Source organism: Acipenser ruthenus, chromosome 19, assembly GCF_902713425.1.
Source record: "Acipenser ruthenus chromosome 19, fAciRut3.2 maternal haplotype, whole genome shotgun sequence".
In the NCBI taxonomy this organism is placed as follows: Eukaryota; Metazoa; Chordata; class Actinopteri; order Acipenseriformes; family Acipenseridae; genus Acipenser; species Acipenser ruthenus.
Window position 1 is genome coordinate 9,005,747 of NC_081207.1, and position 26,225 is coordinate 9,031,971.

At 38.4% G+C, this 26,225-nt stretch overlaps 1 protein-coding gene across 3 annotated transcripts in view; it reads left to right on the plus strand.

Annotated features, from left to right (window-relative positions):
* The window catches only part of LOC117424147 (growth arrest-specific protein 7-like), a 149,719-nt gene that overhangs the window by 78,192 nt on the left and 45,302 nt on the right, over positions 1–26,225 (plus strand). For all 3 annotated transcript variants that reach the window (XM_034040260.3, XM_034040261.3, XM_034040262.3), the window contains exons 3-5: positions 12,959–13,036; positions 20,296–20,381; positions 21,391–21,444. In XM_034040260.3, the coding sequence (XP_033896151.3) occupies positions 12,959–13,036; positions 20,296–20,381; positions 21,391–21,444 (218 nt within the window). The remainder of the gene's footprint in view (positions 1–12,958; positions 13,037–20,295; positions 20,382–21,390; positions 21,445–26,225) is intronic.

Below are 26,225 nucleotides of genomic sequence, written 5' to 3' on the forward strand. Positions count from 1 at the left end.
GAGGGATTGCACAAAACCACTAAGAGAACAGAAGAAGCGGAAGAATGCATTGAGGAATCAGAGGCCTGGGGTCAGAAATGGAGGATGTGCTGACTCAAGTACTAAAACAATAGTAGTAGCTGGAAGCTAAAATGACCGAACAGGAAGGCAGATAGAGACACGAAAATATTAGTGTACGGTATCCCTGAAGAATCTGAAGCAAATGCGATGCTTAAGAAATAACTAAATCTGTCTGCTGATCTGGATCTTCATAGAGCACTTACGCCTAAATCCGCCAACACTAGAGCAAACCCTGGATCTATTGTCATAAAATTCCTCAGATACACAACAAAAGATGAGGTACTTCGGAAGGCCTGGCAAAAGAAATACATATTTTGGAGAAATAAGAAAATATACTTTGACCACGACTATGCTCCCTAAGTCCTTAAACGCAAAGAGTACTCAGAGGCTAAAAAAAGTACTGAAAGAAAATAAAATAAGGTTTCAGACTCAGCTGTGCATTTTCTATTAAACTGGGACTCAGCTGTATCACACAGCGGAGGATGCAACGAAAGTCCTGGCAGAGAGGGGCTTTCTAATCAGCGTACTCAAGAAACCCAAAACGTTGGAGGAAAAGCTTCAAAACCTTTCCTGGCAGATAGTGAGGAACCGAAAGCAACAATGGAGAGAAAAGAATCCCTCAAGGGACCAGTACAAAACAAGGCTCCAGGCTTACCGTCAGAGATCTCCTCCAAAAGACTGAGACTGTGAGAGTTAGTTTGCATATCTGCACTGTAAAGCTTCTGAAAAAATGTGCAATAGATTGATATAAGATGATAATTGTGTACAATTAATGCACAGGATTTGGCTTATACATTTGAACTTGTTAAAGATAACTCAGATTTTTTTTTTTCTATTCTTATTAGTATTATTATTACTATTAAGCTCCAGTTTTGTTATAAGAGGAAAAGGATGGAAAGTCTCACTGAAGTATTATTCTCTGTAAGAATTTCCCCACCACCAATTGACTCATTTCTCTAAAAGGAGTATAAATTAAGTAGATGGAAAATGTTAAACACAACCCCCTAGCAGGATAAAGAAAACAAATATGTAGAATGAAGACCGAAATAAATATACAACACACAGAGGAAGTAGAGAAGAAGATAACATTCACAAAACAAAAATATTCTGAATCGGGCTCCAAATCTGTAAAAATTACTAGCAAGAAAATTACAGAAGCAACAAGCAGATAGTACTATTTATAAAATAAGAAATCCAAAAACAAAAACATTACATTGTAAATTAGAAGAAATTCAAGTAGCATTTGAAACATATTATAAGAACTTATATACCCAGCCACATAATGAAAATGGACAGAGTACAGAGTTATTTTTAAACTCTTTACATTTTCCACTCTTAATTCAATAATTACAATTAAATAATTAAATACAGCAATCTCTAACCTTAAGTCAAATAAATCACCTGGTACTGACGGTTTTACTTCTGAGTGGTATAAAATCTTTAAAGAACAATTGGCCCCAATATTGCTTTTTACTTGCAACTGGACACTAAAGAAAGGGGATCTCCCCGCCCTCATGGAAAGAAGCTATCATTTCAGTCATACCAAAGGAGGGGAAAGATAAAACAGAATGTGGATCTTATCGCCCAATTTCAATTCTCAATATAGACTATAAGATCTACACGTCAATCATAGCAAAGAGAATAGAGAAGATAGTACCACAATTAATCCATTTAGATCAAACAGGCTTCATACAAAATAGACAAACTCAAGATAATATTAGATGCACCTTACATATAATGAGTCATATTCAAAAATAAAAAATCAGTGCAGTTTTAGTTAGCTTAGATGCCGAAAAGGCTTTTGACTCTGTAAGTTCGGAATTTCTATTTCAAGTTTTAGATAGATTTGGCTTTCAAGAGGAACTTATAAAAAATATTAAAACATTATATACAACACCGTCTGCAAGAATCAAGATTAATGGCCACCACTCAGACTCAATTACACTAGAAAGAGGTACAAGACAAGGATGCCCCTTATCCCCACTTCTATTTGCATTATATATTGAACCTTTAGCACAATGGATAAGACAGATCCAGAAAATTAAAGGAAAAAAAAAATCAGAGGGGAAGAACATGATTGCCCTATACGCAGATGATGTTTTGATATATTTAGAGGACCCCACAATCTCTTTCCCCGAATTAATGACATCTCTAGAAGAATATGGGTCTTTTTCAGGTTATAAATTAAATTTACAAAAAACTCAGGTCTTGACCTATAATTATGATCCTCCAACTAGGATAAACAGAAAATATAATCTACAGTGGCATGTATCATCAATTAAATACTTAGGGGTTTATTTACATAAAGACATATTAAGACTATTTGAAACAAATTATAACCCTTTAAATTCTAAACTTAAACAAGATATAGCAAGGTGGAATTTATTAGATTTAAATTCCAGAGTTGAATCCATTAAGATTCCAGACCCTTCCATTAGAGGTACCAATAAAACAATTTACAGAATGGGATAAGATGATTTCAAGATTTATATTGGCGGGGAAAGAAGCTAATAATTAGATTCAAAACATTAGAGCTATCAAAGGAAGCAGGTGGAATGGCTTTGCCCTGTCTAAAGGATTATTACTATGCTACCCAAATCAGACCGTTGGTATGCTGGTGTAATTCAAATTATAAAGATAGGTGGAAAGAAATTGAAAGTTCAATAACAATAGGATTCACGGTCCAAGCAGTTCTGGCAGATGAAGAGCTTGCAAAAAAATTAATTGATACTGGGAACTCTTGGGTCACAATGCCAGTGAAGCTATGGTTTGGAATTATAAAAAAAAATTCAATTAGTAAATGTTAAGATGGAGTGCTTTTGATCCTGGATTTGTACCAGCTAACTAAGATCAGAGATTCAAAAGTTGGGCCGCGAAAGGTTTGACTGCTTTTTGCACAATTATGGATAAAGAACTGGACAGTTTCCAACTTTTAAAAGAAAGGTTCCATTTGGAAAGTCAGGATTTCTACAGATATCTCCAGATGCTCCAGTACTTTTGTAAACAAATAAGGACAGATAAGATGAAAATAATTGATAATCAAATACTTAAGATATCCATTGCAGCACATAAAGCAAAGGAATGTGAATAAATAATTTCAAAGTTATACAATAGCTTTTTGGTATCTAAACCAGATTCAACAAAGTGTATAAAAAATAAATGGGAAAAAGAAAATAACTTAGTACTTACAGAGGAAGATTAGGTAAATATTTGCAGGTTTCAATGGAGTTCCACTAATTCACAGACTTGGAGGGAATTTTGCTGGAAAAATCTAACCTTTTTTTTATTACCCCTAAACAAAAGACACATCAGACAGGTGCACAATCAATGTGCTGGAGAAATTGTGGGAGTCAAGAGGCCAATCACTCACATATATTCTGGTCCAAATATGCAGGGATACTGGCACAGTATAGGAGAGGCTTTAAAGGAAATTCTCAATTTTGAAATTCCTCAAGAGTTATCTGTGGCTGGGTTTACATGCTCTACAGTCTTGTCACGAAAAACAGCAAAATAACGTTCTTTGGTCAGCGCGACTTTAAGGGCAGGGTCAATCGCTTTCTCATGATAAAAAAGCTGTAAAAACCCATGTAAACCGGAGCAAGAATCGTGCTTGTGGCTCAGGAGATTTCAGCAGTCAAGTTCCCGTTTTTCTGACTTAATATACCCCCCCCCCAGAACTGCCACGTTTATACTCATATCTACAACCGCTGGTACATTTTAAACACTATCAATATTAAAATGAAAGACAAACTATCGGATACAACTCAAGAGTTTTATTCAAGCATGTCATATCAAACATCTGCACAAGCATATCAAACATCACTTGCAGCAAACAATCCAGGTTGAGCTGCTACAGCCTGGCTAAAGCTTTGCAGTTTGTTATCGAAATGTTTCTGCTGAAGCGCTGTGGCTAGCTTCAAGATGAAATCTCTCCTACCTTGTACAAAACGAAGAAAGTGATAATAGCCAGGTCCTGTAGAGATAACAACAGGCTTGTACATATATAAAAAAATTTGAATATTGTAGGTTATATTCAAAATAAAAACATGTGTTGTAAAAGGCAGTTCTAGTGTTAATGAAATGTAACTTTGAGATGTTCCACAAACACACACACACACAAATATAAATTCTAAGTAGTAAAACTTGTAAAAATTATATTTTATATAATTGTGTGTGCGTGCCGTGTGTGTGTGTGCATATGTTGGAAAGGTAACCAGTCAAGTAGCGTGGCGTGATTCTGAATGTGCACAGTAACACATGAATTCATGTATCTTGTTAAATGTTTTTATCTTCATGGCAACGCATGCAAGCTCTCCTCATGATTTTAAAAGTAGTTCTTTCCCTAATCAGTAGGCAGACAGGGTCATTTAAATATCCCCTCCCCTAAATCACTATGACTGCAGTAATTTGCGTGGTCACGGCCAGATTTGTCGTTCTAAATCATAACTTCATGGAAATGCAATTCCTGAGAAGTGTGGCCAAAACATCATGAGGAAAACTGTCATGACTTGTCCATGTAAACACAGTCTGTGTTGTACTTAGGACATTTTTCTTTTGAATTAATAGAAAAGAAGGACAGATATTTATTGGGAATACTTTTAGCAGCAAGTAAAAATGCAACAACACGGAAATGGTTTTCACAAGAAGTACCAATAGTGGAAGAATGGATAGATATTATACTGTATATGACATTTAACTAATGGAAAAATCGACTTTTTCTTTAAAACTGCAAACAGAAAAGTTTGTAAAATACTGGACAAAATGGATTATGTTTGTAACACCTCTGAGACCTGACTGTACTATGAAGGCAACACTAAAACTACACAAAAGGACAACGGACAATTTACAACATCTCCCTGGGCAAATTGTAAATAGTTCTTAAAAGATGAAAAAATAGGAAAATGGACTGTTATTATTTTTTTGTCTGAAACAAATATGTGCAATTGTATGTTACCTTCCTCTTTTCCTACTAAATAAAGAGTTTTTAAAAAATCAGAAATCAGAGATCGATATGAAAGAAAGTAAAAAATAAATATACGGGTCAGAGAAAAAAAAACAATGTCATGCAAGATCGAATTAACTGGAAATAGGTCAATCAGGTTATACCAAAAACACACAGCAAATGGTTTCATCGAGATACCTCTCATTCCCCCCCCCAATAGTGGTCGCCACCAAATCCCTTCGTCCGCCCGCCCCCCAATCCCACTATCCCACCCCACAGAACCATTAGTATGCTACTGGTAAAAAGAAGGACCAGCACCCCTGCACAATAAATGCTCGTGACACTGGTGAACAGCATCTCCCCCCCACCCCCCCATTAGAAATATTATACAAATCTCCAAATTACAAATAATCAACACAAATATAACAAGTTTTACAGGAAATTAAAGTGTTACCTCAGTTATTTCGAGATAACATTCAGGAAAAAATGCAACAGAAATATCAGAAAAAATAAGAAAAATGAAATTAACAAAAAAGACTCAGTCACTGCAGATGATCCACGTTGTCGCAAGCAGACAGCGGCCGAAAAGAGAAACTCCCCATACCGGTGTAGCACTCAGCCGAGATCTAGGCGACGCGCAGTAGAGACACTCATCTTCCCTTCATCCTTACGAGTCTCATCATTAGGGACATGGGAGAAGAACCGGTCCCGGAGTGGGCCAGCCAGGCTGAGGGAGTCCAGAAAGGCCTGGGCATCGTCAAGAGACTGGAAGAGGTTATCCGTAGAGCTGTGATTAATCTTAACAGTCGCTGGATAAAGGAGGGACGCCTGTAGGCCTTTAGAACGAGCAAAGGTGATGGTGTGGGAGACAGCACTGCAGCGCTGAGCTGTAATGTTACTGCAGTCTGGGTAAACCCTAATATTGCCAGCCATAGACAGAGAGGCATTCTTTCTAGCTGCCTGCAACACTGCCTGACGATCCAAGTACCTCAGCAGTTTGAAAAAAAGAGTGCAAGGCCTGTCCCTTGATTTGGACTGGTCGGAATATATACGGTAAGCACGCATAATCTCGCTGGTTTTACCAGGTCGGGAACCATAGTGGGAGAGTTTTAGATAGAAAATCAATGGGGTTAGAGCCCTCATATCCCTCCTTCAAGCCAACCAGACGAAGATTATTGCGTTGGTTTCTGCCCTCCAGGTCCGCCAACTTAGCCTCTATCCGGTCCATCCTGGCCTCACATGCTGTAATCCTGTAATCAGTCTTGAGACCCATGTTTTCAATACAGGATAATATATGCTCGAAATACTGACGAGTCTGAGACATGCACGCCTCGACAATGGGGGTCGGATCCAAATCAACTCTGCTCTTTTCCCCCTTGCATGGAGAAGATGAGTGCGATGTAGGTCTCTTTTTTGATGAGTTTGAAATCCTGGTTATATCAGATGGGCGAATGTAGAAAAAAAACTAGTGAAAGCTGAGTTTTAATATTTTAGAATAACAAAATAAACGAGGGGAGGCGAGGAGAAGATCTTCTATGCAGCCATCATTCACAAAGGTCACGTGACCCCCCCTTTTTAATTATTCTTATTTAACTATAGTAAAAGTAGAAAGTAAGTTTACCACAGCAATGATATGGTGCGTTGTGTGGTAAGCTTTCTAATGACCCTGTATATGACGTGATTGAAAATTTGCCACGCAAATTTTCTGATGTGAGTTTGATGGGCATCTGCTTTGAAATCTATAACACACAATTATTTCTAAAAAGTTATATGACTGCACAATGACTATTTGGCACACTGTTATTATAATGCTGCAACTGAAAAAATAAAGATGTTATTTATACATATATAATGCTGCCATTGGAAAACAAATTTTAATAACTTAAAGTTATTTAAGTTCTATTGAAATAATATATTTCTGTTTTTCATAATAACAATAAAAATGTGTGTATTTTTAAAAATAAAGCCCTTTTTTTAAACTGTCCAAATTGCTTATTTGAGGGCTAAGAATGAAAAATATGCAAAAAAATGTTGACATGGAAATTGACTAAATGGGCAGCTGGGTGGTTAAACATTGACAGTAATGCATGTGAAAAAGACAGTACATTTTATTAATTAATTGCATACATTCATTCATTTATCAATTATCTTTTACTGCTAGGTCAGCCATTCCCATATTGTCTAATTTGGCACCACCTTTTAGGGACATGTGTAAAGATTGTTTGGGTGTTTGGGCCCACCCTGTTGGATAGCTTCATGGTCTTACTTAGGGGTCCATTTGATCAACCTATACACCTGCTGGAAAAATCCATAGATAATGTTAGAGGTTTGTTGAGAAGCTGTGCTATGTGCACAGCAGATTATCGGTTTAGGGTAGGGAGAATGGGTACGATGAGTAGTGAGTAGGGAATAGGCTATGGGGAAAATCTTGACTTGTGTTTTCATAATCCAAACCAGTGTAATGTTGTGTTACATTGATCTGTAGAGGATTTGTGTGCCTGCTTTTCACAGTTGTATTTGTAACACACAAACACTAAATTATTATACCAGTATTTGTACTTTTTTTTTATTTATTTTTTTGCCAGTTTAATTTTAACTTAGATGTCATTCTGAAAGATGAACTATAGTTTGTTGTAGTTGGCAGACTTACTAATTGCATAACCATATGCTAGACACTCGCTGATTTGTAGAATTCCTGTACCAACATTTATTACATTCCAGTACACTGGAGCAAAATGTATTCCCCAGATAATAAAGTATTTAATTTGATGACTTCTACATCTCTGAATGTTACCCTAAAAGTACATAAATCTAACAAAATAGTTCCTGTATATCTTGCCTAATATGTCATTTTGACATTTCGCAGGTAACACATTTTCCTACATAAAAGAAGCATGTATTATGGTAAAGGTTAATTTGTTATTAGTGTTTTTTTCTTAGGAAAAGCAGTGATTGGTACAGGGAATTTCATGCCAAAGCCTGAAACTTCAGCGAGTTTGAGTTCTTGTAAAAAAAAAAAATAAACTATAATGTGTGCAGCTTTCATATACTGTAGTAAAATTGAGATTATGGAAACATTTTGTAGATCTATGTGCTTTAATCTTCAGGCACGGTTCGCAGCCTATACTGAAAATAAGCAATTCTCACAATGCAACAAATTCTTCAAAAAACCACTCAGGTACCGACGTTTGAAAGGATTTATGCAGCATACTGTCTCGCACACCAGTTTGAAACTACTGCTTAAGCCATATCAAGGCTCTGTCCTGCCAAGATATTATAGGGTCCTGATTGTACCTGACAATCATCCCACCCTGGTAATATGAAGCCAGTTGAACAAAGTGCTGATGTTCTTTTTCATTGATTATGCAGGCTATAATCTAGAAAAGTATATATTATACAATAGATATATGTGGATGGAGATGAAATTCTGGTAATTGTGATCAATGGAAGATAGATAATTAAGCAAAATACATACAAAACAGAAGTTTCATTTAAACTGGTTTCAGACCAGTGTACAGAGGAGCCAGAACACATAAACATAAGCCTCTGAGAGAAAAGCAGTTGTAATGGGTTTGACATGTGCATGACAGAATGTGTCCAGGCCACCAAGTGATAAACAGACATTTCATTGCTAAGTATATGTTTATGCCTTCAATAAATAACAGGATTTGTGTGCATTTGTGTTTACAGGATTTCACTTTTGTTTGTTAAAGCTATTATAGGCTTTTTTTAATGACTTCCACTAAAATCTAACAGAGGTTTTTTTTAGACCAGAATAGACCTCGATTCCAAGGGGTTCTGTGGGGACACAGAAGCAGTTGCACATGCATCAACACATCACACAGAGAACCACTTCATCAACATAGTCTATGTCAATACAATAGTTACAACACCAACGTTCAACAAGTACATTGTGAAAATAGGTAGGACTTTTAACATTTCTCTAATGCCAGAGTTGTAGCTGTTTCTAAAACTGCATGCACATAAAAATGTAAGTGTGACATACAGACCTACAGACAGATAGCGTCTACCCCATATTATGCTGCACTCAATAACCTCAGCTAAGGAAGGTTGTTAGCCAGTTTCATCACAATCAGAAAAGTGGTTCTTCATATGCAAAACTCTTAAGCCTGTATATCCTCAGGTAATATGCATGCTGAAGTGGAAACATTCATTGTATAGGTATATGTAAAGAGCAAAACAAACTGTCCTCTTTACAATTTGACTTATACCATCTTAAACATCTGTTAGAAATGTGTTACTCATCATACTTTATAATGTTTTGAAGCATTTTTCTCATCTGTGTAAGATTGGTCAATAACTACATTAACCCACAGATACATTGGAGAAGCAAGATTTCTGCAGAGGCTTATGCCTCTTTTCCACTGTACAACCGAAAGATGTTTTTATTACTGATTATATCGACTTACTAAAGTTCAATTAGTTTTGTTGAAGGGTAAAAAAGAAGGTTTTAAAAATATGATTTGCCAAAGATATCCTGTCTAAGTGCTTTGGAATGTTTTGAAATGCCTGGCAACTGATTGATGTTGCTGGAACTTCTAATTTCTCTTACACTTCCCCATTCTGGTAGTTGAATTTCAATGGCTACCAAAAGCTGTCGCTTTGTCCCTCTGTCACCTCAGTGACGTCACTCTAAAAATGTAAAACAGATTCTGATCTAACAAGTACAGAGCTGGACAGTAAATTAGATATATGAACATGATACCACTATGATGATGATGATCAGTCTAAATTGATAAACCCGCAGTAAAGACCGCAGAGGCACCCCTTTTGATAAACAAATCCCGTTCAGTGAGGGGTCAAACACAGGGGACAATACTGTGGTACAGGGTGCATGATCCTAGGTCTATCACAGGGTATTTACTGTAGTAGCTTGTAAACCGCTTAGTAATATTGGGCTTCATTCAATATTCACAAAGCTTTAACCCAATCTTCAAGTTAATCAAGTACTCTTTTCTTCTGTACTGCATACAAGCAACTTATCAGTTAAAACTGTGTTAATTGGGGCTGTCGTGGATGTACAGTATTTTTTTTTAAGTTCCATAACCAGGACTGAAAACTTGACCTTAAAACCACATGTCCTGTAATCGTTTTACATCGGTAACTATTTATGGATTTAACTAAATAAATGTATTTGTCAAATTATAGTAATGCCCTGAAGGGTTTCAACAGCGCAACACTTTTCCGCATCAATTGTAAGATTTATCATTACAAAAAAATATAGTCTGTTTTCCGCTTCATTACAGCACCTCTCCTAGACCACATATACTGCACTAGAAGACCATTCAATTGTGTTTGTCATTCAGTTGAATGAAATGTATAGTAGGCAAAAATAAATGATTTGGTTATTGTAGTGACTTACATAATTGTAATTAGTTAAATGGCTTAAGCAAGTTTAAAAAGTTAAGCAATACTGAGCAGTGGGTAAGAGTGTAACGTGCTGAATGTAATTTTGTTATATTAAAAAGCAATGCACAGTAGCTATGTATGCAAATTATATAATTATATATGCATACTATTACAAATATGCATTTTATTAAAAAAATATATATATATTGGTTGTTTGTGAAAAGCAACTGTTTCTTGCAAACCCGACATTTTTTGCTAAAGTATATCGATATGCAGAAAATGATAGCATGTTGTCAGCATTTAATGCCTCAGGAATGTCAACACAGCATCTGTTGCAGAGAGAATAATAAATCACCCCACAGGGCAACTGAACAGAAACCTGCAATCTGACAGGTTTGGGGCAAAGTGTGGGTGTTCCTGGAGTGTTAAATCGTAGTAAAAGGAGGACATAGTAAACCAGAACACAGCAAATTCACAGTAGTCAAAAAATAAACTATTAATAATTTGTGTTGTGAATTGAGTTTTATCATTAAAGCTGCATTCACACTAGATTGGTTTTAAACAGATTCAGTCTGCTTCATTTTATTTGAAACATTGTATCAATGTGCTTGCTGTTCACACTTACTCATCTGCAAGCAAAGGGACCAAGTTCATTTGGATGTGAGCTAAAGTTAGTTTTTCTTGGTCCATTTCCATTTTGTTTCAGGACTGAGTTAGTTTGTGTTCACAATGCAGTTTGCAAGTGCACTCGGTTCGTTTAGTTCTGGTTTGTGAACTAGATGTTTACAATAACCTGCAAGGCATCTTGATATCTTGAAAGATGGCAGCTATTGATGTATTGCTCTGTTTTTTAATAACATGTTTTAGATTCTTACATATTGCTATGGAAGAAAGCAATGATGAACACTGGAGGAGAGGCCAGGAAATCAAGGGAGAGCATCCTCGCTGTCTTTGAATCACAACCGCTACTGGACATTTAATTTTTTGCTGTGCTTGTTTCCTCAGAATATGAACTAAACTAAGCACAAAATGTTTACTTCTGAGTCAGGTTATCTTGCATAGATCGTTTCCTTTGTGTACAAGGGTCGAGTCCAGCAGTTGTTCACATTGAGGTTTAGCAAGCGAACCAGACTGAGGCCACCTCTTTATTGGACTTTGTTGTTCACATTTTACACCAAACGTACCGGACCGCAATTGTGACTAAAGTGTTGAAGATATTGGTTTGCACATTTTGTTATATCTTGAGTGAATTTTCTGTTTGTGGATATTAGTTTCTATTGTTACTCTATTTTTGGCCTTTACAAGATAATGACTGTGAGACCCAGAACTTTGAATGCTAGAATGCTAAGCAGGCTATACATACATGCATTTGTAACAGGGCAGAGGCTAGGTGTGAACCAGTGACCCAACATACTGCAAGCAAGCATCCTTATAATCTTAACCTTATAATTAATTCTTGAAGGCTACCTTTACAAATCTTAATTTCTCCTTCAAGACTGTTGGGAACTGGCAGTAGCCACATGGCAACTGACATCACAATTGTTGAGTCAATTGGCTTCTGTCTTCCACATTATAATTCATGTTTTTCAGTCTTTGTTGCATATTCCACTGGGCCTATGGACAAAGAAGGCAGTCAATTCAGAAGAGACACACTCATAGACAGGCTTGCTTGCTATTTATAATTTGAGGTTTTCCTCCCCCTCTTTGCCGGATTCTTTCTTTGCTGTACACAAGTAGGAGTTGTAATCCTGAAGAAGCCTACAGCTTGTGTTGACCTACTTGGGTCTCGTTTATCTTAATGAATGGCAGCAAGTGACTCAGTTTTACCTTATTCTGATGGCTATTCTGTTATAAAAAAAAAAACTTAATCCCCCACCCCCACCCCCAGCAATTGTGTGCACGTGTTGCATACATCGACACATACTGGCAAACACAGTAGTGGTTTAATTTACTCGTGTCTCTAGTTTTTCATTCAAATGTCAGTGCTACTTATAATAGCCAAATGGTATTGTGACCACTTCCTACAACTAAACCACTAGCAAAGTAACATTCTTCATACAAAGCTTCTTAAATGATCCAGAGTGAGAGCTGCTGAAGTGTTTTTTTATTCCTATTTCAGTCATTACAGTGAAAGAAGAAAAGTTTAGAAACCAAGAACTTTTAGTAGTTGCAGTACAACTTTATATTTAATTTTTTACACAATGGGAATTTAATCTAGTTAATAATGGCTTTGCTCATATACTCCAAGCTAACGCCCCTTAACAGCTTTAAAACAAAACAGAACTGTGTGCATTAGTTCCAGTTATGACCTTGTGAGGTCTGTTTATCATTGTAGTTGTAGGAGTGCTCTAGATCGTCTCCCAGGAGGCTTTGAACCACTGTTAGTGGTGTTTTATTCAGTGACTTCTTCCTGGTGATGGAGACAGTATCATGATGCACCTCCACGGCCCAGTTTCTCACCAGTTATCCAATCCTCTCTAGGTCAGCAGGAAGGAATGGTGCCAGAGATTGTAACCACATCTTTCTTATTTATCACCCACTGCTTCTAGTTTAACTTAAGTTAATATTTTGCCTTTATTTTGGTAGAAACTACCTGGGAACGACCAACCAACTCCCCTGGTACTCCAAAGAGCCCTCTGCCACAGAAGAATTCCATACCTGCAGGTAGGATTGACCTGTTTCTTCTCCAATGCCCAGGGAATGTGTCAAGGCAGATGATATAAAGGAGTTGCTTTCTAATAACATGGGCACTGTACCTTTATTCTTTTATAAGTTATGTGACATTCTTCTCTGCTTGAGAACTTCACACAACACATTGAAACTGTACGTTACTTAATTTCAATGGTATAGTTATTACAAGAAAAAAAAACAAAAAACCTTTATTCCAGTAAATAAGGTTTGCAGTACCGGTAACATAGGTACTAGGTAAAACTGATTAGAAACTAAGTCAAGTAATGTGACCCTCAAGATCCATTCCAGTCCTGGTCTTTATTTCAAGCAGGTCCTAAATCAGTTCATTTAAACTGATGATGGTAAATTAACTAATTTAGGACCTGATTAGAACTAAAGCCAAGACGGGAATGAATGTGGAGGGCTAGAGTTGTGCGCCACTGGGCTTTTGTCTTCATCAGTGTGTCCTGTACTGCAATGCCGATTATCACACAGTACACTGTCCTTCCAACAAGTACTGTGGCACCCTGAGGGTTGTTAGTATGTGTAAATGCAATAAACAGCACAGTTGGTGTGGCTCCGGATGTCAAAAGTCATCAAGAAAGAAGATAACCTGCTGATACATAAATCCAAAAAGCGGGCAGGGAGTATTTGTTGATGATTCCTGAACTGCCCAAGAAATGCTACTACCTCATCATTCTTCCTCAGTCCGGATGTTAATTACATTACACTAGTTACAGATGCTACAGATAATTACACAAACTCACATAAACAGCTATTGACTAGGTATGGCAGATTGACTTCAGACAGTTAGAAGTGAAGTTTATTTCCAGGTGTTCACCAAGACACGTAAAGTTTGAGAATACACCACCCACTCGATATATTGCGGTCCAATATAAATCCACTAGGTTCTAACGAGGGCCGCGATACATCAAAAAACACATAGAAAAAAACAGATAGTGTAACTAATAAACATTTAAATGCACTTTATTGTTACAGATATAGAAAACAGGCAATCACTTTATGCTACATGGCAAATGGTAAAATACGTACATTACATACTGCACCAGCATTACTAAACAAAATTGCATGAGCAAATCAAAAGTAAAAACTTTTTTTTTTTTTTTTAAATCAGTGACTTACTTTTGTAGAGTCAGTCAGTGCAACTAGTTTTATGAGACCATGTATTGGAAGAAAGCAAGGCCAGTGTTCTTTCATTGATCTAGTTATCCTGTATATACCCTGAGGCTAATTTTAATATGATTGATTTCAAAATCTTTATTCCAGAGAAAATATGTACAGCCTTTGAAGTCAAAGTTTCTTTATCATTTATACTAATTTGTGGCATGAACAAGGGGAACATGCTAGAACCGTAACTTATTAAAAACCTCATCTATGTATGAAGGCATTTGTCAAAAACATATATTGTACTTTCTGGAGGCGATATTTAAAGTGCAAAATATTAAACATGGAAGCTGAGACAAATGGCAAAACCAAACCACCGAGATACGTTTAAATTTGCTATCCTTATACAGTAGCGACTTTTAAAAAGTACAAAAATACCAACACTGCAAGAATACGGGTACGTGTAGGACGGGATGAGCCTTGGTGGGTGAAGCAGCCTTATGAAACTTTTCTTCTTATATAACTATAACACTGCATAAAATACACAAACCCAACATAGTCAGCACACTTGTTATTGGTTTTGTCATTTGTTTTGTCGTACGGAGCTATAAGGATAGTGGTGTCATAATTCTAATCTAATTCTAGGATTAACCTGTGTCTACCCCATAGGTTAATATGAGTTAAGCAATACAAAATGACATGGGTGTGTACTGGCAGGCAATGAGAAACAGGATACAGCAAACAGAGAGCCTCCTAGGAGTTTGACTGCAGGGGTATCCCAACACCTCTGCGTCCACAGCCATAGCTTGTAGCTTGTAGGCTTGAGGTTAGGGAGCTGAACTCTGGACCCAGTGACTGCTGGTTTGCATTCATCTTGTTAACAATTATTATTATTATTATTATTATTATTATTATTATTATTATTATTTTCAGAGATTTGTGTTTTTTAGATTAGAATCATAGATATTATCATAACCAGGCTGATTATAAACTTAAAATTACTTTTATTCATTTTATTCAGTTTATACGTTTGGCAGAATTTATTTTGATTTAGCAAAAGGACAAAAAGCTATAAAACGTCTGACTTAGTGGTATTATACACATTGATGTTGCAAATTGATATTTTAAATTACCATTGTTTATTTTCTATTAGCTAATGATTTCCATTACATGAGAGTAGATGTTAAAACTTCATGCTGATTTGAACTCGGCTCTCGCCAAGATAAGCACCAACTAAGACGTAGCTTTACAGTAAACTAATGTGATCCATATGCGTCTCCATCCATTTACGTTTCCTTCCATATGATGATGTAGAGATCCTTCTGTCTGGTGTTAATGGCTGAAGTGTAATGCTGGCTCCAGGGATCAGCTTATTTTGCCTCCCTGGCGCATCAGCACACACAACGGCTGCGATGCTGGCTCCGGGGATCAACCAAAGTGCGGCCTCCCCAGCGCATCAGCATGACAACCGTCTGGATTGAGCTAAGTAGGGTACATCTCTGGGGTTTTCAAGTGGGCACCTTCCATCCTCAGTGTTTCGTCGACTAGCCCACGACACCTCAAGAGGGCTCGACGGTGATTCTGGCGTCCCAGCATCACCCCCCTCCGTCCCCCACTCAACTCAGCCCAGCTTACTTACCTGTCCCCAGCCAGAATCTTTCCGTCTCAACCACAGCCAGTTGCTGCTCCTCTCTGCTGCTTCAGATAAGTTCTTCACTGTGCGACGCAACTCTTGGCCACTGAATCCGACGTCTCTGAGAAACCGGGTTGTAGAGTGTGCCACAAATCCTCGACAACCCACTTCCACTGGGTAAACCCGAACTCTCCATCCTCGCTGTTCCGCTTCAGTGGCTAGTTGAGCATACCGCAGTTTCTTCCTCTCATACGCCTCATCTACAGCATCCTCCCATGGCACTGTTAACTCTACCAGGTGAACAAGGCGTGCTGATCTAGACCACAAGACAATATCTGGTCGAAGGTTAGTGGTGGCAATCTCAGGTGGAAAAATAAGCCATTGACCAACATCTGCCAGCATATTCCAGTCTCTAGCAGCTTCCAGTTGTCCTGGGCGAGGATTGGTTTTAACACCTTTTCTTGGTGGTTGCTCTCCTGGGCGGAGGAATGTTGTCTTTTGTGTGTAATGTTTTGATGGAACAGGTGGCAACTTATTGGTCATGTTACGCTTGTCTTCCAATGCTAAGGCCAAACATCGCAGCACCTGGTCATGGCGCCAAGTAAACCGTCCTTGGCTAAGAGCCACCTTACATCCTGTCAAAATGTGCCTTAATGTTGCAGGTGATGAACACAAAGGACATGAGGGATCCTCTCCTACCCAGAGGTTTAGGTTCTGTGGTGATGGGAGAACATCATATGTTGACCTGATGAGGAAACTGATCCTGCTCTGTTCCATTGACCATAGGTCTTGCCAGCCAATCTTGCGTTGTTCCACACTCTCCCATCTCATCCATTTTCCCTGTTTGGCCTGGGAAATGGCCTTTATACACCTCATCCTCTCCTCCTGCTTTTGCACCTCGTTGACTACCAGCTTCCTTCTTTGAGCTGGGGCCGCCTTGTGCCATGTAGGAGGAGTTGAACTGAAACCAAGACCCCCTCTTCCATACTGAACTTGCCCCATGATATCACCAATTCGAAGGGCAGCCTTTGCATCTTCCACAGCTTTCTTTGCCGCCCACTTTCTTCCAGTTTTCAACACAGGTGCTGCCTCCCTTACGCATTTATCGCGTGACTCTACTAATGTCATTTCCAGTCTGACCTTGGCGCACTTAAACTCCTCGGTTAGAGCAGAGACTGGTAGCTGCAGTATTCCTTTACCATAAAGTCCCACTCTGCTGAGGCAGTGTGGAACTCCCAACCATTTCCTGATGTATGAACTGATTAAAGCTTCCAGCTTCTCTACTGTTGTCAAAGAAACCTCGTACACAGTCAGTGGCCACAGCAACCTCGGCAGTAGACCAAACTGAAAGCACCAGAGTTTTAGTTTACCTGGTAGAGCGCAGCTGTCTATGCTCTTCAACCCTTCCACTGCTTGTTGTCTAACTTCTCCCACACGAACTGTGTCCTTTAGATCCCCGTCGTACCATCTCCCAAGACTCTTCACTGGCTTCTCAGACACTGTTGGTATTGCCTCACCATTAATGAAGAATGTTTTATCTACTACTTTGCCTTTAATTATAGAGATGCTCCTTGATTTAGTGGGCTTGAATTGCATTCGTGCCCATTCAATGTTATTGGTTAATTTGCCCAATAATCGATTAGTGCAGGCTACTGTTGTAGTCATGGTTGTCATGTCATCCATGTATGCTCGAATTGGAGGTAGTCGCATTCCAGAAGCCAAGCGCTCTCCTCCTACTACCCATTTTGATGCCCTAATGATTACTTCCATTGCCATGGTAAAAGCCAGTGGAGAAATGGTGCATCCTGCCATTATTCCAACCTCTAGGCATTGCCATGTAGTGCTGAATTCTGAAGTTGAAAAACTGAATTGCAAATCTCCAAAATAGGCTTTCACTAAATTTGTTATTGTCATCGGTACACTGAAAAAATCAAATGCTGCCCAAAGTAGTTCATGTGGCACTGAACCATATGCATTAGCCAAATCCAGGAATGTCACATGGAGCTCCTTCCTCTCCTTTTTAGCTGATTGAATTTGTTGCCAGATCACATTGATGTGTTCTAAGCAACCTGGGAAACCTGGAATGCCCGCTTTTTGTATTGAAGTGTCAATGAAGCAGTTCTTTAATAGGTAAGCTGACAATCTCTGAGCAATAATGCTGAAGAAAATCTTGCCTTCTACGTTTAATAGGGAAATGGGACGAAACTGACTGATGCTTGTAGAATCTTTTTCTTTAGGTATAAAGACTCCACCTGCTCGGCGCCATGCTCTTGGTACAACCTGTTTTTCCCATGCCACTTTCATCAATTTCCACAGAATTCGTAGAACTCCTGAAGCACTCTTGTACACTCTGTACGGAACTCCATTAGGCCCTGGAGATGATGAAGCCCTTGCTTTTTTCACAGCTTGCTCTATTTCTTTCCACTTAGGTGCACAGTCCTCCATTTGGTATTCTGGTGGATTGATAGGTGGGATGTCTGACGGAATTGACATAGGCTCCTGCCTTTTTGAATCTGTATGTGTTTCCTCCAAATATCTCTCCAGCTCAACCTTAGATGCTTTTAGTGTGCCATTCTTCTCACTGGTGAATAACTTCTTTACAAATTTGAATGGGTCTTTATAAAAGTTAGCTCTCGCACGCTCCTTCTTTTTGTAGCGTTTCCGTAGGCGCTCAGCTCTGCGCAATGTTGCAAGCTTATCTTTTATGACCCTTTGTAAGAGATTGAGTCCCTCCTTCTGACTTTGTTCTGCTCTTCTCCATTGGTTCCTCAGCTGTCTCCTTTCTCTAACTAAGCGTTCAATCTCCTGCTGCCGTCTAGACTTTCCAGGAATAGTTTGTACTTTTTCCTTCCTTTTTTCAACTCCAAACCTCTCACTTCCATATGCGTAGATGATGTCCCCAAATTTATCCAGCTTCTTTTCAACTGTTCCACTTAATCTTTCCAATGCAACGCAGAGATCTGTGTTTACTGTGTCCCATGCAGTTTTCTCACAAGCTCTTGGCCATTTAACTCCAGGCTTGTGCCCGTTGAGGTTCTTTTCTCTCTTATGCTGGTTTGTCTGACCGGGTTCACAAGGATCATTAGGTTCATCACTAACTGTGTCCATGCAAGTCCTCCTCACATCTATGACAGGGGTGCTGATATCCTGCGAACTGTGGTTTGCTTCCTGTCGCTGGATTTCATTCGACTGACTTGACTGACTTCGTAAGAAGTACTGATCAATGCGAGGCCCTTGTCCCTTCTCCCTCAAGCATTTCATTCTCCCTTGATGAATCTTCAAACCCCTGACCGTTGTCGCCTTGCTCCAGCCGCAGACACAAACCTGGAGTTCCATGTCTTTGTTAACTGCAGATCTTGAACTAGTCTTTTGTGAAGTACTCTCCATACTCATATCCGTTTCCGTTCCTAAGTCGTTAACCGTGTTGTCCAACGTTGAGTCATCTTCCGCCCCCGCTCTCGCAGACTCTAGGGGTATTTTTCTCTTTAATTTCTTAGAAGCCTTGGGCGGGTGTCTCCAGCATCCTGTAAACACAGAGCTGGATACTGCCGACAAGGGTAGCTAACCCTTACCAGCCCCAATGGGGTCTCTTTCCTCCTGTCAGCTGTCTCTCCAGGCTGTCACAAGGTCTTTCCCTTGTTGCCAGCTGCACTATTCACAGCAGTCACTGGACGTATCCAGATCTTCATGATTTCCATTACACGAGAGTAGATGTTAAAACTTCATAAAAATGAATACAAATAAAAATAAACACTACTCTGAGCATTGTTATTTGTTAGCAATGTAATAGTAAATAAATAACAGATGAATCATTTTAAAACTCTTCCCAGGCCTGTAAAGTATGCAACAATATGGTGCAAATGAGCCATGCAGCTCTTTGATGTTCCCATTTGTTTACAGTAATCAACCATTTCATTTGAAACAAATGGGCTGAACTGATTTTTCACACAGTGTAAATATTATATAAGGATCACAACGAGAATCACACCTCTTTTATTTTCTATAGTGATTTAACATTTCCAGTTGGAAAACAATGCAAATAAATGAAAGTATGTCAATGCATCGATTGAGATGTGCTTACATGCAAATCAAATATCTTTCTGTGGGCATCCAGAGGTTAAGGCCCAAAGAAAAGCATGTCTTGCTAAATATCTACATGCCAGATCTAAGCCAGGCAGTAATAAACCAAGACGTCTCAGTCACTAAGAATCAGCATGATAGAAGCTGTTACGCTTCTACTCTGCAAATCGTATTTTCGCATATAGCCATCTCTTCCTCAGCTACAGCATGATAAGATTGGATCTGGACTCTAAAGATACGTGTATCTCTTAACAAGCCAGTACTGCAGTATTCCCTCTGGATACTGAATGCTACACACTGTGATAGTTTCATGAGTTTCATGCAGCTCCTTACGTTACAAAGCCAACATCCCTAGTGCTATCATTTATCATTTCATGGTGAATTATTGCTTCTTTTCAATTCCATTTTCTTACAGTTAATGGCTACCACACATCGGGAAGTCCATTACACCAGCCAGATCAGCCTCACCCATCACTGAGAAAACCAAGCAGTGATCTACAGGTAGGAGAAACACCACTGTCTAGTAGTCATAATGATTGCATCTTAATCCTACTTATTACTCCAAATGTTTGGCATTATTACTAGTGTATTATGAGAATAAGACATTCCTATTAGACTGTATTTCTATCAATCAGTCTAATAGTATTCTAGTTTCCAATATTCCACAAACGGTTTTGTTTCAATTAAATTAAATGATGGCGCGACCTTGCTTATATTACTGAGAAGTACCAAAAAAAAAAAAAAAAAAAAAAAACTGATAAAGGTAATTGCTGAAAATCATTTGCAGTGTATTTTTTTTCTAATTATTATTTTGTTCATTTGGTTCTTGGTTAAACACACTACAAAGATATCAGAACCATATTTGTTATCTAAATTAATAATTTAAAACTAGAATATGTAATATTTCCAAAATCGAGTCACACGTGCACAAAACAGAGCCTCCAGCAATAGCCTCTGGAGTAGTAATTCAAAATGAAAAATAATAGCATGCCTGGATCTATCACTAAAGACAAACAACTCCATTTGAAAAGCAAATCACTTTATCCAGGGCTCAGTCTATATTAATCCTGGAGCCCTTTGCAGTTTGTCACTTGCGGTATTGGAAAAACATTATAAAGGTGTATTTTTCGAGCTCTCCGTTTGCTGATCATAATTAAGGCACTAAAGCCCTGCCCAGATTTCTTTCTAGGGGAAAGGGAGGTGTGGTGAAAATCTGTAGAGATAAATCCTTGTTTCCTAATGCAGCCCATGTGCTGCTTCACTGGGAACTGTGTGGATGCCTGGGGATGCAGGAAGGTCTCTCTCACTCTCAATTACCTCGGGCCACGGTGACAGCCGTGCTGGAGTCAAGCTCCTCACAGTGCAACAACTGAACTCAACGGAGCAGGAGTAAGCTGGGATCAACAAACAACAACTACTACGACAACTACTGCTGCTAGCACTAAAAACTGTTTGAAAAATGTCTGAAACCGACGGCAGCTTTGATGATGCTTCTTGCCTCTCTCCACAGAGCCCAGGGTCGATGTCACCCTCAAAAAAACAGATCAAAGAAACCACTCTCACTGTAAGTACTTAGAACACCAGAAAAAAAAAAAAACTGTCAAAGAGCCACTAAAGTAAACAGGGAGCAATGTTGTACCTGGGTCTGTAAATACCTGGATTTCTGTACCTGTGTCAGATGGGGAAGTTTTCTATTTATTTATTTATTTATTGATTTTCTTATTTATTTAATATTGCTTATGTGTATGAGATTAAGGGGTGCACATATTGGAATGCAGAAATTAAAAGGATGGGAAGGAAGTAAACAAAGGAAATGGCTATAATTTTCTTTTGCATTCCTCAAGCTTGTCACGCTAATCTAGTTTTCACTTTCTAAAACTGCTTTTTAAGTTTTAAAAAATGGGGAATATTGGAAATGTAAAAGGTACACATATTGCTGATATTTTAATTACTATTAGAATTTAAAAAGCTGTTTTCATTTTCAAGGCTCAACTGTTAAAAAAAAAAGAAAGTAATCCATACAATAACTGCTTGTTTATGATTCAAATGTAAAGATAGAAACATCTTATCCCTGTTGAGTTTGATTCTAATTTCAGAATTCAGCAATATACCTGAAAAAATATGTCAATACTTCTTGAATTATTTCATCTAAAGTTTATCTACATAAATTTGCTTACAAGTTAAAACCCCTAGAGCAGTCCCAGTCTTTTTTCTAGCTGTGAGAGTAGAGATCTACGCTGGGTTGATGAAGGAAAACACAGCATGTACAGTTTCCATGGTGACAAAAGCGCTACCATTGATTAATATGAGTTGAAACTAGGGGCAGGGAGGGAGATAAATCTTTAGGCTATTATTGTAAATCTAAAACCAGATAATAGAATTTTGATTGGATATATGACTTCTGGTAATTAAACGAAAAATGAAGAATGGGTAATCAAAAAGGACAGTAGGATGGTTAAACAACCAGTAGTAAATATGGTGCTCATGTATAGACATAAATAACAGTGAGAAAACACCACAGGTGAGTGTAGGAGACAGCACCAGTCTGTCACTGCATTGTATATATAAAATGATACATCGGGGGCATCCCCTATACTGTATATTCAACTCCATGTTTATGTCCCTCTGTTGCCGTGGTATTCCAAATATAAATGCTTCTCCTTGGCAACAATAATGTAGCATGTCAGGTTGCGGGGGGGGGGGGGGGTCGTGTTTTAATGTAACGTGTATGACCAGCTTGGCTACGGATAGTTCTCATCTGTGAACTAGGTTTCCATGCCTGGCTATGAATATGCCAGCCAACACACTGGCACATTATGAATTATCGGGGTACGTACCTTGGCTAAATGAGTCTGTTGTATATTAAGTTATTGGGTTGTTTTACACAGAGGCAGTGGACATGTCCTTCACCGTGCGAAAGAAGTATGTAGGTTCTTAAATAGGTTTATAAATAAATAAATAGCGCTGCGTTGGTGCCAGTTGCCATGGCATAATTATCGTGGGACTACTACAGATATGTAAGCAATAAACTACAGTACAGCCTTCTTGTATGTAGACAGTTATCAATTGCAGTAAGTGAGTAATCCATTATCACAGTGTATTTTGAATATGTTGTCTGTAGGGTGTCTAGGTTCTGGCTGCTCAGACTGTGTGAAGTCAAATGTGCGAATATCATGAACACACCAAGCACTAATTGGGGGAGTTTCCATGTCTGTTCTAATTTTTCTCGAGACAATGACCCTATACATTTTCGGTTTCCATTGGCTTAATTTATTTTACTCAAGAAGACCCTCTTTTCACCTGATGTCATGCAAATGAAGGGGAAAGGAGGGGGTCACTATGCAAATTAGCCATGCGTAGCGTTCTCGTGGTGTTTTCGCAGACAGCTCAGGAAAATGTGGTTTCTATGCACAGAGAACAGGTACAGGATACAATCTCACCTGGAAATCCATGGTTGTCAGGTGGCATCTTGTTTGATTGAAGCTCTAAAGCACAGTGTTAAGCTCATGTAATAAAGCTGTGATTTGTAAATGCCTCGTGCCTGGTTTAATAATATGTTTTACTGCTCTTGCCCAAATTGTTTTTCAAATGTCCATTGGTAGGGTGGCATATCGTTAGTAGTGAATAATATTTCAGCTAATTTATCGCACAACTTCTTAATTAAAGAAAAATGAAAATAATTAACCCGGAGGTATATAATGAAACTGAGGTATATAATGAAATTTAGGATTATAGAGATCTGTGCCACACACCCTCCACGTATGCTCCCTGCCTGGATTGGGAACAGTGGACATTTTCACGTGAAATGTGGGTTTCCATGTGAAAATGGGTGTGGATTTCCCGTGTTTTACGTCATGCTCACGAGTAAATGAGATTTACCCTATCCCTCTCTGTTGTCGTATTTTCGGCCACAAACCTGATCCTGTCGAGCTGTTCTACCAAACACGCTTGCACATCGCCACTTCTCGTGTAAATAACCTCACATGGAAACTCACATGCAGCTTGCGACTTTTCCAGAAACAGAACCAGTGATTGAAAAATCACTTTTTTGTGTTAGTTGTTAGTGATTTATAGAGGTTTTCCATTTACAAACTTACAGTTTCCACAATTGCAGGGTTTGGGGACCACAGTTACTTTCCAAAACCACCTCACTTCAGAAATTCAGCTGTTAGTCTTTTTAGAAACAGACTCCGAGTACAGTACAGTAAGCCTGGTAAATAATGATCTAAGCAGAAAAAGCAACACAGTAGGATATTAAACAGGTAAGAAATGGTTTATAAAATGGTGTAAAGTATGCCTTTACCCTCTGCTGTTTAAGTAGAAAAGGCTCCGCCTTTAAACAAATAGGCATTCATTTATTTATATATTGAATATTTTGGAAACAATATGGTTCTATTTGAGTGAAACAAATAGTGACAGCAGAGAAAAGCAGAGTGCTGATTTGGTTGTGTCTTTCCATCTGTGCAAACTGTAATTTACATTTTCTTATTTTTTTCATCCAGTTATAAACAGTTGCAAATGGAATCTGACAGGGATGATTTAAAATGAGAAATAACTATACAAATAAAAAGGCAATTCCCTGAGCTATTCTTTAATAAACCATACAGCATTGTTATGTGGAACAGTTTTTAGTTTTGAAGCATTTATGGAGTCTGCTGAGGTTTGGGAAATAAGGCTTGCAAATGATCAGTAGTAGTGTCAGTTTTATGAACCAAGATAATGTATCCTTAAAAAGGCACTTCCCAGGGTTTTAAGCTTCTTAATAAAAAAAAAGAAAGAAATAAACTAAATGTCAAATACAGTAAATTAACTGTGCCTCATCTTAGATAAATATAGAAATCCTATAATTATCCATATATACAATAGTGATAATGTGTTACCTAGTAACTAGAGTGGTGTGCATGATGTAGTTTCATTTACATCATGATCTGTTGCCGTGGAAGCCCATGACTGCTATGTGATGGGGTGAGCCTAGCATTAGTGCATATTATTACAGGGTTCAGCTTATCAGCAGTTTCTAATGCATGGGGGTAGTGGGGGAGGGGCATGTGTCGCCACTCTCCCTCGGCTGTCATTTAATTCAGAGACAGGAAGACGAATTAAAGCTGCAGTGTCCCACAGTCCCAATTAATTGGTGTCTGTTACATTCTTCCACGGTTTAGCCTTCAGTGCACTTTATATATGGAGCAGACCTTGTTGACTGTTCAATTTGTTGATATCCCCTTTGAAACCTGTTCCTTGCTGTCATTTTCTATGCATTTCTTTCTCGATTACAGCGTGTTTGGTCTCTTGAGTCTCTCACGCAAGCAGCTTCCTGCTAATGTACAATGCCCCACGCCCTTTACCTCCTGGGAGAGATCCGTCCCTAATCCTACTACATCAGAGGCATCAGTCTGCAGGATAAAATGTATAAATTGTATCCATTTATTTCAGTTTTATGCCCAATTTTATCCCCCTGTCCTGTCTGAAATATTCACAGTATGCACATCGGGAGAATATATATTTTTCCCTCCATAATGAATTATAAAGTGCAATGTCTATCACATTGAATATCAAAGCTTTTTTTTTTTTTTTCTTTAAATGCAATTCTCAAGACTGCAAAACTTAAAAGTATCTAATTTTGGTTTGAGACTTTGAAAATAAATGGTTACCATGCACAGGCATGATGAAAAATACAGCACAGTGAATGCATCTGTATTTGTCACCTTCTTTATTTAATTTTTTGTGCAAACTCCATGGCCGAACATGTATTTAAGAAAAATAAACCCGTGCTCAGTTCTTCTCAGTGCTGTGAAAGAGCGAGCTGGAAATGTCCGCTCCGCTCTAGCAACTACCCCACTGCGCTCCCCCGCTCCCTCGCTCCTCTCACACTCTGTCCCCAATGCAGGGCCAGATTAACCAATAGACCAATAACACCATTCACCATAAAATGCATAGGGCCCCCAAAATATGGGTTAGCATACCCCCACATCCTTTAATCCGGCCCTGATTCTCAGACTGTTAAGGTAGCAAACACACCCTCTTGATTTGTAAAAAGCTTGTTTGGGGCACTATACAGTGCATTTAAACAACAAAATATATATTTTATTATTTAAGCTTATATTTTATAGGGTTGTAGGACAGAGAACAAATATGAGGGAATATCATCATGAGTAGAAGTGAACTGACCAGGGTTAATGATATAACCAATAGACAGATGCTCACCGTCATATAACTCTGCTACAGCTTTACTGTTAATACAAATCCCAGAAATACGAAAAGATACAGAAATGCCATAACAAAAGTCTTTTTCAATGTCTTCAAACTCCAGTTGTTTCTATCCATAATATTTTTTTGGCCTTTTCA